Here is a 17215-nt window from a genome sequence, read left to right as displayed (position 1 = left end):
TGGTGGCGATGTCGGGGCGGGTTGCGAGGGACTGAGCTCTGTGGTTCGCACGCTCATTCCTTCCCCCTACCCCACCCTCCTCCTTCCCCCTCCCTTCTCTCTCTCTCTCTCTCTCCCTTCCCCACCCCCTCCCCCCTTCCTTTCCCTCCCCCCTTCCTTTCCCTCCCTCGGAAAGAAGGCATCCGTGCCGCCGCCGCCGCGGGGAGGGACCGACAACGAGAGGGGCGGCGGGAGCGGGAACCCGGGGGCCGAGCGGAGGCGAGTTCTCGCGAATGGCGAGAGGCGCGCGCCGAAGGCCCCCCGCGCTCGAGCCAACCGGATCGCGAGAGGGACGCGGAGCCCCGAGTCGGCGCGGCTCGGATGGAGACGCGGCTCGCGGCTAGTCGCAGCACCGCCGCCGCCGCCGTGTTGTTATGGCTGTGGGCGAGGAGCCGAACCGCCGGAGAGTAGGTCGCGGCAGCGGCAGCGCCGCTGACACCTCGCTCTATTAAATGGACATTGGCAACGCCGCGGAAACTGGGCGTCGGAGAAAAAGCGATCGGAAACGCGCTCGGCGGCGGCGGCAGCAGCAGCAGCAACACAGCGGCCTCTCGGGCCGCTCCGACGCCGCCATGAATCCGGTGAACGCCACCAGCCTGTACGTGTCGACCTGCCGCTACATCATGCAGTGCGAGCCGCGGGAACCCGGCTCTTTCCCCGAGCTCTACAAACTGCTGCCTTACCTGCGCCAGTCCCTCTCCTGCTGTGTCTGCGGTGAGTGCTCAGCGATGCAAAAAAAAAACAGGCCAAAAAAAAATTGAAACGACGAAGGGCCTTTTTATTTCTTATTGCAGAAACATTGAGCTGAAATGATCTGTGCAATTATATAAGCAGCAATGCGCTTTTCTGTTATTTTAAGCCTGTTTTTCTCCCTTCTGTATTTTCAGTGCATGTGAACTCTTCAAGGAAGGGGTTGTGCATTGCACCAGAGGCCTGTTGTGTTTCCCATCGTAACTACATCAGAATTTGGTTTTTTAATATCTTGCTGATGCAGATGGTGCAAGTTCAGTAGTAAATGTGTGCGTGTGTTTGTTTTGCCTTTGATCGAGTGCAAGTGGCGTAATTCACCCCCCCCTTCGCTTGCGCTCATATATATCCTTTGCACTGCAGCTAGGATCATCCGCCGTTTGTAGTACTATGAGAGTAAAACCAGAATCAGCATGCTTTATTTGTAGAAACCTGACTGAGAAATCTTTAAGAGCAATAGTTAGAGCAGAGTTGTTGTGCAATTGGATGTTAATGTTTAGGGTAAACAGTTTTTTTTCCTTCCCGAGTTGGGGAAGATTCATCTTGCATTGCAGCAGAGGCCTGCACTGCTAGACCAGCCTTGTGTTTTTAATCTGTGGAAGTCTCTGGTTTTAGCGATTATTTCAGTGCAGCATTTTAAGTGATTTGATCAAACGATCGGTTGTATTGAGAATAACAAGTGGGTTGTATTATTAATTGCACGACTGTGTAATGTGCTTTCTCAATTCGCACCAAAGGCCTGTAGTGTTGTCAAAGCTGTGGGAGCTTTTCACCCATAGTTTGACCATATGAAGTCGTTTTTATTATAAGGCTTCAGTACGGCTTAAACAACAACTGTACTGATTTATTGTTTCTCGTTGCAACAGGTCTGTGCTTTTTATAGTATCGATCACAAACACAATTTGTAATTTTCCTACAAGCCTGTAAGTACAAAGATAACATTATTTGAATGTCCTTTTTTTCGTCGAAAGCCCAATTTATTTTGTACCTTTTTTGTACATTTCTTTGTAATTTGAGATCTCGAGAAATAAGGTTGTAGGCTTGTACTTTGCTATTCTGTGGTTTGAAAACAGAAGTCACCACGTGTTTGGGGAGAGCGATGATTTCATCGCCATGTAATATTGTTTCTTTATAGGTCATTGCAGTTCATTTATTCAGCTTTTTAAACTGTGGAGCTACATTCATTGAGATGAATCTGTGAACGTGAAGAATATAATACAGCAAGAGAAAGTTATTTTTCTCTCTTTTGCATTGACCAACTATTGTTGCATATAACTAATTTTAAATCCCTGCCCCACTGCGTCGGCGAGAGGAAGTTCTTATAATCAGTTTATAAACTTGGGAACAGTAATTCGCTACATTCTGTGAACTCGTTTGCTGAAAGTTGCAGATTCGCATTAGTTGGCTCACAATACCCGGTTGCTGGTGTATTCTGCCCAAAAGTAAACACGAACACGTGCTTCTTCTGAAACTTCGGTCTGAAATCGAAGCAAGTTCACCCAGTGAGAAACTCGATTCCAATTACTTTCAGTCACCTTCCACTAGAATTGTAATATATTCTGAAGAACATATTAACTGTCGTTGTATAAGGTCTCAATGACATTGCGTGGAACGGTTTTTTTAGCTACTTTTATGAACGGTTTGATAGGCGGCAACCTCTAAGACTAATATTTGAATAGATTGAAGCATAAGATGATTGTTCTTCAGCGTATATTTTACACACATACATAAAATTGTTTTTTTTTTCCTTAAGTACTATTATATTGGGATCTCTCCATCTTTCACATGTTCTTCCCCCATGACTTTTTTTTGAGAGTAAGGTAGGATATCAGGTCCTCCGCTTAAACATTTTCACTCCCCTTTATAAGGAATGGTACTCAATCAAAAGTGGTTCTGAGGAAGTTATTGCTGTTCACATGAACCCTGATAGTTGCAACAAAAGGCAAAAAAAAACTGCATCTGCTGGAAATAAAATGCAGGAAATACTTAGCAAAACAGGTTGCTTCTGTGGAGAAGCTCAAAGTCAACTTCAGATTTATGAATTTTCCTCATGTTTCTCTGTCCACAGATGCAACCTAACATGCTGAGTATTTCCAATATTTTCTGCCTTTATCTCTGATCATTATTAGCTGTTTCTTGCGTTAATTTTCTTTATTACCTGTTTTTGTTGATTCCTTGTTCCATCCTGATTGGCTCTAATATGGCCACTTTTACTACATTAGGATTTTTAAGGTCAAGGCAGGATATCTTTAAATAATAAGTTAAGTAAAAGCCTTACAGCAAGGCTGTTATGATTTTTTGCATGTCTTGCATTATGACTCTTGTGGTATTGTAGATATCATTTCAGTATATTAGTGTGTTTAAAGTCACATGTAAGATCACTTTGTATGTAAAACAAGCCATTTACATGTAGAATATTTGCAATGTAGCCATTCACATGTCAAACAGTGAAATGTTTTTCATTAGCATTTGTGTCCATTTATGATAAATACTTCCTAGTATTTAAATTGTCTGCCTAGATCTGGAAAACAGAAAGCATGTTATTAGTTTCATTGGAGAAAAAAAGTATTATTGTAATACTTATACTATAATATTGATAAATGGCAAAAGTGAAATGTAGATGGACATCCAAATGTGTGTTTGAATAACTTTTACCAAAATAATAAAAATGGGACTGGTGAATAAAAATGGCATTAAAGAAAATATTAGTCATTTTTATATAGGTCATTTCGCTTGGGGCAAGGGGCCAGTGTATTGAGTTAGGTCATTGATCAGTCTCTGTCTCATTGATTGACTGAACATGCTCAAGGGGCTAAATGTTTTGGTGTTTTTGGACCCAGGTATGTTTTTGTGTAAATGGTTTTGGGCAATGGCTTCCAGTATACAGGCTTGTAGAATGTAGATCTTGAATAAAGCCAAAATGATCTATTTTGTCACTTTTTTTTCACCTTCTAAATTTATCCTGGTAAATATATTGGCATTACACCTGATCTCTGGGTTTGTACATCTTAGAGAGTATTTGACATCACACCTCATACAATTGCATGTATTGCAATTCCTTCTCCATAACATCCTGAATTCATGGCATTATCAAGAGCAGTTGTTGGTAGGTTGTGAAAAGTTCAGACCCCTTGTGTCCAACTCTGAGGTAAAGTTGGATTGGAGAATAGTCATCATTTTAAATGCGCGAGAGAGAGAGAGAGACTTTCCCATATGAGATATTTAATTTCCCTTTCCTTCAAGAAGTGGCATGCCTGGACTATGCAGCTTGTTATAGGTCTAGGGAAGGGGCAAAGTCAAACTCTGAGAATTAAACTAGACTTATGAATTGAGGCATGAGATAAAACGGATTGTATTCTGAAGGAAAGAAGTAGAACATAGAAAGCAGTTCATCCTGCAAAGCTGAATCCTTTGCATTTTAGCAGTAGTCCATTTCAGGGGGAAAATATTTGTTTTCTTTAACATTGTTAGGTTAAGAAACTTCATCTCCTTGGTACATTATCTTGTTTAGGATGAGAAAGTGTTAAATTATATTTGGAAATTTTTTTTAATATAATTCTGGGAGAGCATTCCCACCTTTTTTCACATTAGATAAGCTGTTTTGTAAATGACCAGTTGGTTGGTGCCTGATATGATTTGTGCTTCTGCCTCATTGTTTGGGTGCTGAGCTCTGGGCAGTGTGCCAAGAGTCAGGTCATTTAGTATGCATTAGGGAAAATAGCAAGGATAATCTGCAAAATGTGTATGCAATTAGATTAAATCAGAAATGGCAAAAGGGAAAATGTATCCAGATTTACATTCTGTAGTATGTTTTTTTTAAGAAACAAGCTTATTATATTTTCTAGTATCCTAATTGGATAGATCCTTTCAAAGACCTAGCATGGATATGAAGAGCCAAAAAGTCTCCTGTGACAAACTGTTTTGATTTGCTTGAAGATTTTCAAGCTCACTTCAATTTTTGGATGTTGTAGGCAGATTTTATACGTCATCTGAATTCTTGATACAAACTGAGTTCTTGATACAAGTTTGAAATTTTGTTTAGAACTTCTAATCAAAATAAAACTTTGGATGCACTTGGTATAATGTCATGAGCAGAACATCAAATGTAAAATCAAGCCCTTTAATAGTAGAGAATAGTGTACTTGAGTATTGTTTTGGTTACAAGTACCATAATACATTGGTTAAACAGTCCTGTAAGATTTACAGTAGACTACCAGTAGATTAGGTTGTGATATTGAGATTGAAACTTTTACATGAACTGATGCTTACTTGGCATCATTTGTAAATAAATTAAGTAAAACAAAAAGCTTAAATACTTGTCAGCATCTTTGGAGAAAGAAGCAGACAATATTTCAGGGCAATGATGTTTTATCAGAATGCTAATATTAAGAGTATGGCCTGTGTTCTGGGTTTCCCATTAAAATCATTCTGTGCATTTATTCTACTGACTTCTGGGGAGATAACTTGATCATCATTAAACTTTCTGGAATTGAGGGAATGTAAAACAAGTTTGTAATTTTAAGTAATAGTGTTTTGAACTTTTAAGCCCAGAAGCATTCTGGTGAACCATGCTACAACTCTTCCAATGCAAGTATATTTTTCCTGCATTCCACTGACCATAACTCAGCACAATGTCTTATCACTTTTCTGATGTGCGATTGTTATCTGAGTTGGAGTAGAGGGAAGCAAAATTTTTTTAGTCCAAAATTGGGTGATATTCTGTTAAAGTTAATTTGCAGCTCAATATTTAAATGGTCTATAATTGTTGAATGTAATATGTTTTTAAGAAAGTTTATATTGTATTTAACTTGTGCAGAGCCTACTTCTTCCCTGTTTGTTTTCACATTTTTTTATATAAGGAATCCAAGTAGTTAGGAGTAACCCAGAGAGTTGACATTGTTCTATCTGTGACTTGAGTGCAAGGGAAAATCATAGATGAAAGCACTTGGAGTGTGATTTACATTGTTTTTGTGATTGCAAGAACTGTACTTCAGCAGACTCAATGGCAGTCTTTTCACTGTACAATAGTGGAATATCTTCAGTTGTGAGTTAAGTTCGTTATAGTGCATATTTAATTTGCTTTATTGGAAGGTATGTTCTAACAGGTTTTGCAAAGTGTTTATTGGTAGTGATACTAGATTAGGTTAAAAGATGAGCATAACATGGGTTTATATCATTAAGAAAATAGTCCAATCACAATGATTTGTTTACAGACATGTTTCCTAACCTGTAGGATTCCTGCTGCAGTGCAAAATGTTACAGTTGTAAGTTGTCATACATTTTCTGTTTAAAATATACTAACAAAGTATTGCTATTATTAGAAATGCCTTTGCTTTTCATCAGATAAGGGGAAAAAATGACTGGTCCACATCTGACATTTGTTTAAATAAAACAAGTTTGTTTCAGAAGACAAAAGCCAAGAAGTTCAGTTATGTTTTTAAACAAGAAATGAATTTGTAAATTTCTTTGTGGAAGTTGATCTGCTATGTCCAGCAGCAAGAACTCATTACACTAGTTTCAGTATGTCGGCTTCCAAATACGTCCTTTTAAATTGCAGCAATAACTATTTTTTAAACATGGTATGAACCCTTGTACTGTGATCAGACATTGATTAATGCATCTCTAGTGTGTTTACTCAAGCGACTGATATGAAAGTCCCAGGGTGTTTTGGCTTGTCCTCACCAGGCCGGCAAGCAGCAGCTCATTTGTCCCTTGAGGTACACTGCTTTTTAAAGAATTTTCTTTCAAATTTAATATTTTCATCTTTTTGTGTAATGCTGCATTCACTGTGTTTTGGATTTCAGTTTGCACATCAAGCATGTTTAACAATTTGTGCAAGTTTTGTTTTGCAATGTTGAGAACTTGCAGCTGAGATGTAAATCATTTGTAGCAGTCCCAACCATGTTAGAATAGCAATGATACTGGATACAATACTAATCAGTCAATTTGTATTTCCTCTTATTCACTGGAATTTGTTTTTGAGTGCACTTAAAGAAATCAACGGGGTCTGATCATGCTCATGGTTAGCTGGTAGCTCAGTAAAGAACCACTAGGAGCTTCAGGGCACTTCAGATTTCACCATGTGCACAGAAGTACAGAATGCACTGGAAGTCAAAGGCATCTGACCTTTCCACCAAGTACAGGGTTGTTCCATAACTCACTGAACTGCAAGGCTGGATACATATACAGTGAATGGTAGGACTCTGATGTGTGCGGTAGAACAAAGGGACCTGGGAATACAGATCCATAGCTCCTCGAAAGTGGCATCACAGGTTGATAGGGTCGTAAAGAGAGCTTCTGGCTTTTTGGTCTTCATAAATCAGGGCATTGAGTACAGGAGTTGGGATGTTATGTTAAAATTGTGCAAGACATTGGTGAGGCCAAATTTAGTATTATGTGCAGTTCTGGTCCTTTCCCTACAGGAAAGATATCATTAAGCTTGAAAGAGTGCAGAGAAAACTTACAAGGACGTTGCTGGGACTTGAGGACCTGAGTTATATGGAAAGGTTGAATAGGTTAGGACTTTATTCCCTGGAACGTAGGAGAATGGAGGGGGATCTTATGGAGGAATGCAAAAATTATGAGGTATAGTTAGAGGAAAACACCTGCCTGCATTCACCCTAAGGTTGGGTGAGACAAGAACTAGAGGACGTGGGTTTCGGGTGAAAGGTGAAATATTTAAGGGGAATCTGAGGGGAAACTTCTTCACTCAGAGGGTGGCGTGAGTGTGGAATGAGCTGCCAGCAGAAGTGGTAGATGCGGGTTCAATTGCAACATCTAAGGAAAGTTTGGATAGGTACATGGATGGGAGGGGTTTGGAGGGATGTGGTCTGAATGCAGGTAGGTAGGACTAGGCAGAAGATCAGGTCGACATAGACTAGATAGGCCGAAGGGCCTGTTTCTGTGCTGTAATACTCTATGACTCTATCTGGTCCCCCAGTGATGTGCCAGCCATAGCTGGTGTATCTAGCATGACCCCATTCATTTGAATAGGGTCACTGACTTTCTTCACTAAAAAGTTTTATGAATTTAAGTGATCTTACTTGAATTTATTTTTGAATTGTATTGAATAAATTTTCTTTGTTTCCAAGTGCCTCACTTGGAAACACCAAGAAGGCCTTCTGATAAAGGTTATCGGGACAGTCTGTTGGCAGGGTCTTAGTCTCCACTGCATGCAGCCTAGTTGCCACTCGGAGAGCACTCCACTTTGCGGGATGGCCTCTCCAACGATGCTGGCAGAGTACAGAAGAGTATGCAGCCACACAAGGCAAGTGTAACTGCGGAGCTCGTGCTGCAGCGACTGTAAGTTGCTATCCACTCCAGCGCATACCTGCCCAGTCACTGAAGTTATTGGGAGAATATCTTTTAAAGGTGATATTGAAAAATGTACAAGACCATCCATTTAATGTTAAAAAAGGAAAACGTTTGCTTTAAAGTGCTTTATTCGCCAAAGAATTGTTCATATATTCAAATAACCATCTGTTTTCTTTTTCTCGCTATTCTTCCACATTATAAATAGGCTAATGCTGTTCTCACCTGATTGCATAGTTTGTACGTGAACATGCAGACAGAGTGGTAATTGACTGTTTGATACTTGGATATTGTTTTGATCATGGACTAGTACTAATTTCCTCTCTTAGAAAGCTGTTGCAAACATTAAAAACTAATGCAGTAGTTTCTTTTTCAAGTCCAAAGTGCCAGCAAGCTTCAAGTGCAAAATGTTTTTTTTTCTTGACATGTCAAACTACATCATGAGATCTTGATTTGCAATCAACAAAGACAAAATATGACTGAAATATTAAGGAGCAAGCTGCAGCATAGAGCAAGCATTGCAAGTGCTTGACAGCCTGTTGAGGAGGAATTCAGTTTTACAATATAATTGTAGCTGTAAAATCAAACTTAAGACATCTACTCTCTTTTACAAATAATACTTACCTGAGCAATGTGTTCTCTAATCTGTTCCACCAATGTCACACATCATTTACTAACAAATAATATTTTAGGGTCCTTAAATTTTGTTTTGTATTTTTATTTACATTGTAGTCTTTAATTTAGGAAAGAGCACAAAATTGCTTGAGTAACAGAATATTTTTATATAACGACATAAACTTTAAATCACTTCGGGCAACGTTATCTTTTCTCCTTTTCCCATGCTGGAAGTGTATATCTATCAAATGGCAGAGAAGTACATTGTTTCTCAAAGAATTCCCACAACAACAATTTATTGAAGTAAAATTTAAAGGATTGTCCAGAAAATAGATGGGAAATAATATTGAGGAGTATTATACTTTTAAATACAATATTACAGAAGTTTTTGTAACTTTTATCAACAGTATGTTCCACAATAATAATAGTAATATTTTCTTTTACAGGAAACCTACTGAAAGATCCAATTGCTCCTACAAACTCCACTTGCCAGCATTATGTCTGCAAAATGTGTAAAGGCAAAAAGATGATGATGAAGCCCTCCTGCAGTTGGTGCAAAGATTATGAACAGTTTGAGGAAAATAAACAGCTGAGCATCCTGGTGCGTTGCTACAAAAAACTATGTGAATATGTAGCGGAATCCCCAATTTCACAGCACCTCACTACAGTTATGGATGGTGCCCCTGACATCTTAAACCTGTTGCAAGAGGGGCTCTCATTGGATGAAGAGAGGCAAGGGACTGCTGCTTTGGCAAGTGCTTTAAATTTATCGAATTCCCCAACCCCGTCAACCTCAGAATGCACCAGTGACCTGGAAATGGCGGCAACACCACAAATCATTGAAAATATTCAAGACTGTGAGCAGGTTTCAAGTAATACTGAATTAACATGCTCTAGTTTCAATGGGTTGCCTGGTTGCAACGGACTTTCTGTTGGTGAATTTACAGTAAATATTATTTCTTCTGAAAGTTCAGAAAGGCTCAATACATCCTGCACTGGAGAGGACTTCAAAAATAGGGACATTTCTGACAGTTTGCAGGCAGTCAACGAAGTAGTTTCTTGTAGTAATGTTGATGTAGTGGGTGTTGACATTTGCAGTTATGGTGAGGACATAAAGCCTATTAGTTCTTTGTTACTTACTGGTGGACATGTATTTCAAGACTTAGAAAATGTTGCAAATGATCTAGACGCCTGTAGCAATTATTCACAACCAATTTCTGAGGCAGTTACACCCAATGGACCTCTCTTAGATGCCAAACCTATCTCCTTGCCTTCTAAAAGCAGTATTTTTGTTTCTAGCAACGCACCCCCTCATGGTATTCCCTGTGTAGCAGCAACACCCAAAATTGTACGAATGAATCGGAAGCGATCTCGATCAGAGAGTGACAGCGAAAAAATTCAGCCCCTACCTATTTCCAGAATTATACACGGCCCACCGTTAGGGGCTGCTGCTCCTGTTCCTGCCAAACGAGAGACCAAGTTGTCCACAGAAACTGTAGTCACAGTGCCAAACGGGGGCACGTTAAAAGTGGGCAAATCCTTGCTTGCGGCCAGTAAAAATGTCAAAAAGCATGCAGAACATGGAGCAAAGAAATCGCACTCAAAAGTAAAGCAGGGAACAACCAAATCTAAAACCAAGGAGAAGGTTCATAGCAGTACTATGATGCCTGGTAGTCCATCAAAAATAGCATACAAAAAGCCCCCGGAGAAGAAGGGGTGTAAGTGTGGACGTGCTACACAAAACCCAAGTGTTCTTACTTGTCGTGGGCAACGTTGCCCTTGTTACTCAAATCGTAAGGCCTGTTTGGACTGCATTTGTCGTGGATGCCAGAACTCGTACATGGCCAATGGTGAGAAAAAATTAGAGGCTTTTGCCGTGCCAGAGAAGGCCTTGGAGCAGACCAGGCTTACAGTGGGCATCAGTCTAACCAGCATCAGCAATGCGGTGCGGAATGCAAGCACGAGCGCAAGTGTCATCAATGTGACAACTGGGTCGCCAATACCTACTTTCCTAGCTGCCAGTCCACACGATGACAAAAGCTTGGATGAAACTATTGACTATCGTTATGACTGTTAGATTGGAATCGATCTGGTAGACCTTAGGCATGTCCCTGTTAATGGGGATGACTACAACTTTAAGGCAGCTATAGTTCTATATTGGGGGAAAAAAATTTAGTTGAACTTGCCGTAGTGCTTTGGGTATAGATCACTTGAAGTAAATGTAAATCATCAGGTTTGCCTCCAGAAAAGAGGAATATGTTAATTTGAATAAGATGTAATTATGAACTTTTGCAAGTGGTTTATACTGAATGATCTTTGGCAAGAGAAATTTGACCTCATTGTTGCTGCTTATGCATTGTGCATAATCGCAAAAGGTTAAGGTGTAATTTAAAAATGAAAATGGTGAACTACAGTACGAACAGTTTAAAAAAAATACATGTAGAATATAATGTCACTTTTTTATATGCAGATTATTTTTGTGTTCTCTAAATCAAAAAAAACATTGGTTTTGTTTTATTTTGGTAATGTCATTAGATGACCCAAGAATATATTTAAAACAAAATGCCTCATTATTTTCTAGTGTCTGCATTAGCATGGATCAGTTGCACAAAGCAAAACACTCCCATTATACCTGTGTAGTTAGTTTCAAGTAGAAATGAGGGTGATATTTTAGGCACACATGGTATATATTTTCTTCCCTCAGGTTTGCTTGCTGTTTTATTAGAACCATGTGGTGCTCAATGTGTAATTTTGTCATGAATGGTGGTTGCTGGAAGACCCCACCCCACTCTGCACATGCACTTAGATGCCTACAATTGGAGACAGCGTCGGAGCTATGTTAACAACAGTATGTACAGATGAAGGTTATTGAATCAGCTAAGTTGTGCACAAGTGCCTGCTAATTTGGCCAGAAATATTTTGTGCAAGTGTTTCTCTAAGGTATCTGAAGGACTCATTTTACAAACTTGGAGGTGTACAATAATTTGATACTGTGCTGGATTTGCACTGCAACTCGCCACTGTCTCCATTTGATGATACAGGAAGCAAAGTGGTGAAAAGTTAACATTTAACCCAAATGTGCATATTACATCAATGCCTCTGCATTACTTGTTGTCTGCCATTGGGTAGCATAGCACTTACTGTATCATCCTGTATTTACAAACTGCACCCGTACCTTCGAGTGCCAGATAGTACTGCAGGTGATAGTTAATTGTCAGCATGTCTGACCAAAACAAACACACATACATTTTAGCCACATTGGCAAATTCAGGTTTTCCATTGATATAAATCCAGTTGAGTAACAAAACAGTTGGCACTTGTGACCTTATGTGTAATTTGATGCATAGTTCACGTAAAGTTGAAATAAATATGTACAATAACTTTCACTAAGGCAGTTCAAAAATGAGGACTAGTGCATGTGCTCCTCTCCTTCTGATGTCCCTTTCATTGAAAGCAAAATCCAATATTTTACCATTATTAATATCTCATAACCCCATTACATGTGTCAATGTGGCTGAACTGCTTGTACCACTGTCCACCATTGTAATAATGTATATGAAATTACTCCTCAGCCTCACTTATGGTTTGGCACATAGCATGCACAACAATGGTTACTCACATAGTGTAAATGTGCAGGAAAATTTTCACATGCAGAAAGAGATCGGATGGCACCTTTTTGTTTTTATAGTGTAGCTGGTGTCATTTCCTGTGAATGTGGTCAAGTAGCGTTTTGAAGCCATAGGAATAATGTGATGTTTTGTGTCCAGTCTGTAATTTTTTTGTTTTTTTTTCCTTTTTTGTTTTGCAAGAAGAATTGAAACTATTTTTGATAATGAGAGTAAATGGTGGAAAATGCTTCTTCAGTTTTCTTGTCTTTTTTGGCACCTAAGGCACCTACATTTTTTTAATTTTTTTGACATCCGTGGTAAATTAATGTCATAGCAAAGCTATGTTTTTGTATTTGTGTAATGTGATTTCTGTATGCTGACCAAAAAATTTCCATTAATCGAGTAGGTGGTTGATCCTAACTCTCGCATGAACTTTACGCTTGCTGTTCGAGCATTGAAAACAGATACTGGTATGTAGCCACAAGAAGTCCGTGGAACCATTTCATGACATTTTTGCAAAGCTGTGAAGCTGTATTAACACTGTTGTTTTCCTGTTACCCGTGGTAAAAGTTGGTCCAGATTCCATTGAGGAACCTAGAAAAAACCATCCTTAATTTTTTCTAAATGCTGGTATATTCATGCCGTTTTCCGGAACATGTATGAGAAAGTAATGAATAAAAGCATTAGTTTTATACTACTCTGGTTTAGCTATATTCAGGTGCAATACTTTATTGGCGAAAAGATGCAAAGTACTTGTATTATAGTATACCTGGTCAATGTAGCTTTCTTATGGAGATACAAGAGAGTCTGCAGATGCTGGAAATCTGGAGCAACACACACGAAATTCTGGAAGAACTGAGCAGGTCAAGCAGCATCTATGGAGGGAAATGAATAGTCAACATTTTGGATCAGGACTGATGAAGGGTCTCGGCCCAAAACGTTGACTGTTTATTTCCTTCCATAGATGCTGCCTGACCTGCTGAGTTCCTCCAGCATTTCATGTGTGTGTAGCTTTCTTACGGGTTTTGAGAAGGCTGTGTATTCAAATCTGAACAAAATTGGACAATGAACTTGTATTTTGGATTGGTGGGAAACAAATTGCTGTTGATAACGAACTAGTATAGCAGAACAGAAATTATTTTAAAAATAGATTATCACTATCAGCTTTCTTAACTTTATGAAATTTATTTGTTTTTGTAAATTATTCAAACTTGTGAGCAGCAAACTTGTGTGCTGCTTAAATTCTTAAGCAGCACCTAAGAATTGTTAACAATTTGCTAAATATAATATTAATTAGGGGTTCTTTATTCAATCAAGTCACATCAATTCATTTGGCTTGTCATATCAAATTAAATCAATCCTCCTAAAAGAGCCCCATATACATTTTAATGTGGTCTTGACAGTAAGGCCCATCTTAAAATATAAAGTACAAGGGTACCCTGGATCATTAGTCTGCTGCATCAATGCATTGGGAGAGTAGATCAACTTTCTCAATTTCCACCTGGGTAACTAGTTATTTCTCTTTAGAGAATAGTGCATCAGAACCTTGCTATTCCTGTTAGCCGTCAGTCGTTTCTTCATGATTACCTGCATCTTAGCAGCACGTTACACTTATTTCTTTCCTTTTTAAGTTGCTAATTTTGGAATATGACTCCACACAAGCGGGACTTGTCCAATATTTCATTCAAGGTTCTATTTGATGATGGCAGACATTGTAGCTGAATTTAATAAGTGTAGTCTTTCTATTTTCTTGAAGGGAGCCTTGGTTAGTGGTAGGAATGTTTTTATTCTTCAGTACCTGAGGGGGAAAAAAGTTTGTCTTCACAGCTACTCTCTTGGCTGAGGTACTTTTTGCATACTCTAGGTTTAGTGGTCCTTCTTGTTCTTTAAACTATTAGGAGAGCTTGAAGTGCCTGAAGTTTGCTTGAGGTATTTTTTTTAGATTACTAGGGTACGTAGATCAAAAACAATAACCTTGATGTTCAGGACAGCACTTGGCTGTTCCAACACGGCCAAAGACAAGTTGTTGGTGAGTTGACTTTTCCATAATATTTTTAAAGGTAACAAATATATTCTGAGCTCGGATCCTGTTTAAAAGTCTTAATTAAATAAGTAAAACTTTATTCAGCTCCTAGCTCACCCATCACATTTACCTTGAAAGGATTGTTGAATGTTAGGAAAGGAAGGAATAAGAGGTGAAGAACAAATGCAAATAGGATGGAATCCCACAATGTTAATGTCCCCTAAATCTAGCTTCCTCCATAAGGAATTTTGCCTCCTGGATTTTTATAAATGAAGTACAAGGTTAAAAGTTTATAATGTTTTTTTTTAAATGGGGAAAATCCATCATCCAAATTACGTAACAGGACCTCACTAGTCTGAACTATTTTGAATCAAATGTGTGCCAAGCCAGATGCAACAATGCCCATTTTATAAAAAGTGCTTTTATTTTAAAAGCTGCAGTTTACTATTATAATTACATTAAGTTTCATTTTAAAATCCAACGTTTAATGAACTCTTACTTTTTGATTTTAAAATGAACTGTATGCTTATAAATTATTCCAGACTTCAAAAGGTAATTTAAGATTGTTAAATATAATTAAATGCAGTGGTCTGAAAGCTCTAAATTTATTCCACTAGTTGTGTTTTCTGTACAGGAGATTCTGTTGTTATATAGTTAATGGATCATCTACATTTCTATCATGCACTGGTAAATCTGGAAGTTAGCTTCTCAGTTTGGAGAAAAGATAATTAGCAACTTCAATTACAAAAATATTTAACTGAGCAGGTAATTGTTTGAGTCACCCTGAGCAAATGTAAGGTGCTTAAAGATGCAAGTTCCTTAAAAATGTAAGTTCCTTTTACTGTACTATATTCTGTTTCAGCAGTGTCCACTTATTGGCCTCTTATATTTCATTTGTCTCTCGTTGTTTGTGAATCATCTGCATGAATAGGTCTATTAATAGTTGTGTGTGCTTGATTGCTCACCTTAATAGAATGGAATAACACCTAGTGAAGTTTTTGTTACTTAAAAAAAAATCATGATTTTCCTTTCACAACCTCAGGACATTCTGAACAGCTTTACTGCTAATTAAGTAGATTTGAAGTGTAATTGATGCTGTAATGTAGAAAATAAGAGACAATTTGCGCACAGCAAGCTTCCATAAGTAGTAATCTGATAACTAGTTTTCCATTGGTTTTAATTCAGGGATGAACATTGGCCAGCACTATATAATTCTAAAGATATTGGGATATTTTGCATCTGTGAACTTGTTGGGGCAACAATATAGTATCCTATTTGAAAAGCAGAACTTTTAACAATGCTTATGTCTCCGAGTAAGACGTGTCCATAACTTTCAGACTTGATTGTGAGTGTTACCAAGGAATTATTGCTGTGGCAAGCAAAATTCTTAAATCAATGGCTGGGGTGTCAATTAATAACCTTCAGCATAAAGATTCTAGGTGAACAGGATAAAGGCTACTCTAGGTGAATTTTAATATCTCTCACAAGGGCATGGATGATGAATCCAATGGGATGGGACAGTCGGATAAGGATAGTTGTTACATGTTGATAGAAATGGGTGGCCTTGTGTTGAAATGGATGAGGGTTTGAAGATTGGTTCTGGGCTTTTCAGCAATGCTGCACACAGTTTAATAGCTGGGAGGAAATGAAATGGGAACTAGCATTTCTTACATCAAAATGAATAGTTTCAGACTTGCCAAAGGTTTGACATCCAGAAAGAAACATGTATAAATGTTTATCATCATAAAAGAAGGTATCTTCTCCCCATCAGTGTTTCACTATGATGGCAATGTGTCTTTTATATATGGCTCTGTGATGAGATTCGTTATAGCCAGCCAGAGTGGAGGAAATTGGATAATTCAAAGTTGATTATGCTGTAAATAACCTTTTATACATACATAATTTTTTATACAATTACCATCCATTCATGCTTTCCTTAAGAACTATTTGGGAGGAATTGCTATAGTTTCAGTTTTCTCCTCCTTAAACAGCTATCTTTCTGAGTAAGTTGATATTGTTTGCTGTGCAATAATGTTTGTTGTGAACCATTAGGTCTGCCCTACCTCCAGCTCATTGGCTTTTGCATTACTGTGAATAAATACATGTAAAAGTATGAAATTGACCTTGCTGTCCTTAGTTATGTTCCTTCTTGAGTTTAGCTGCAAATAGGACCTGATATCTGACTCTTGATGCTGCTTTTTATACTAATTACAATAATTCACCTGGATGAGGAATGCTACTGAGGAATGTCTAGCTCCATCATTGACGATCAGACATCGGTAGGACGTGGAACGTCATTAGATGGCAATGTTAGGGGAAGCTGTGAGCAGCTTTTGGGATAGAACAGATACAAGATGTTTGGAAGGAAAGTGCCAGTATTGATATGGCTGGGATAAAATGTTAGCAAGGATGGAAGTACTTAAAATTGTCCATCATGCAGGAAAAATAAACTATATTCTCTAAATGATGAGAGATTGCAGAGCTCTGAAATGCAGAGAGAATTGGGTGTACTAGTGCATGATTTGCAAAAGGTTAGCATGCAGCTACAGTGACTTATTGCTAGGGGAATTGAAACTAAAAGTAGAGAAGTTATGCTTCAGATATATGATATTGGAGCAGCCACATCTGGTCTATATACATGTCTAGACTCCTTGTTTAAGGAAGCTAAATTAATGCATTTGAAGTAGTTCAGAGAAGGTTTACCAGACTAATGGATGGGTGGATGGGTTAACTTGTGAGAATAGGTTGTGATAAGATAGGCTTGTATCTGCTAGAATTTGGAAGACTAAGAGTGGATTTGATTGAAGTACAACACCTTGATCAGCCATGATCTTGTTAAATGGTGGAGTAGGCCAAGTAGCTTACCCCTGCT

General features: G+C 38.4%; 1 protein-coding gene across 1 annotated transcript; it reads left to right on the top strand.

Moving 5' to 3' along the window:
• Window positions 1–484: 484 nt before the first annotated feature.
• On the top strand, window positions 485–11275 carry msl2b (MSL complex subunit 2b). Its single transcript, XM_052017775.1, has 2 exons — window positions 485–753; window positions 9159–11275. The coding sequence occupies exons 1-2, from the start codon at window positions 492–494 to the stop codon at window positions 10787–10789; spliced, it is 1893 nt and encodes a 630-aa protein (XP_051873735.1). The 5' UTR covers window positions 485–491; the 3' UTR covers window positions 10790–11275.
• Window positions 11276–17215: the final 5940 nt, after the last annotated feature.

The sequence above is a fragment of the Pristis pectinata genome, chromosome 6 (assembly GCF_009764475.1).
Source record: "Pristis pectinata isolate sPriPec2 chromosome 6, sPriPec2.1.pri, whole genome shotgun sequence".
Lineage (NCBI taxonomy): Eukaryota > Metazoa > Chordata > Chondrichthyes > Rhinopristiformes > Pristidae > Pristis > Pristis pectinata.
The sequence above is the reverse complement of the archived record's forward strand: the minus strand, read 5'-3'. Positions and strand labels throughout refer to the sequence as shown.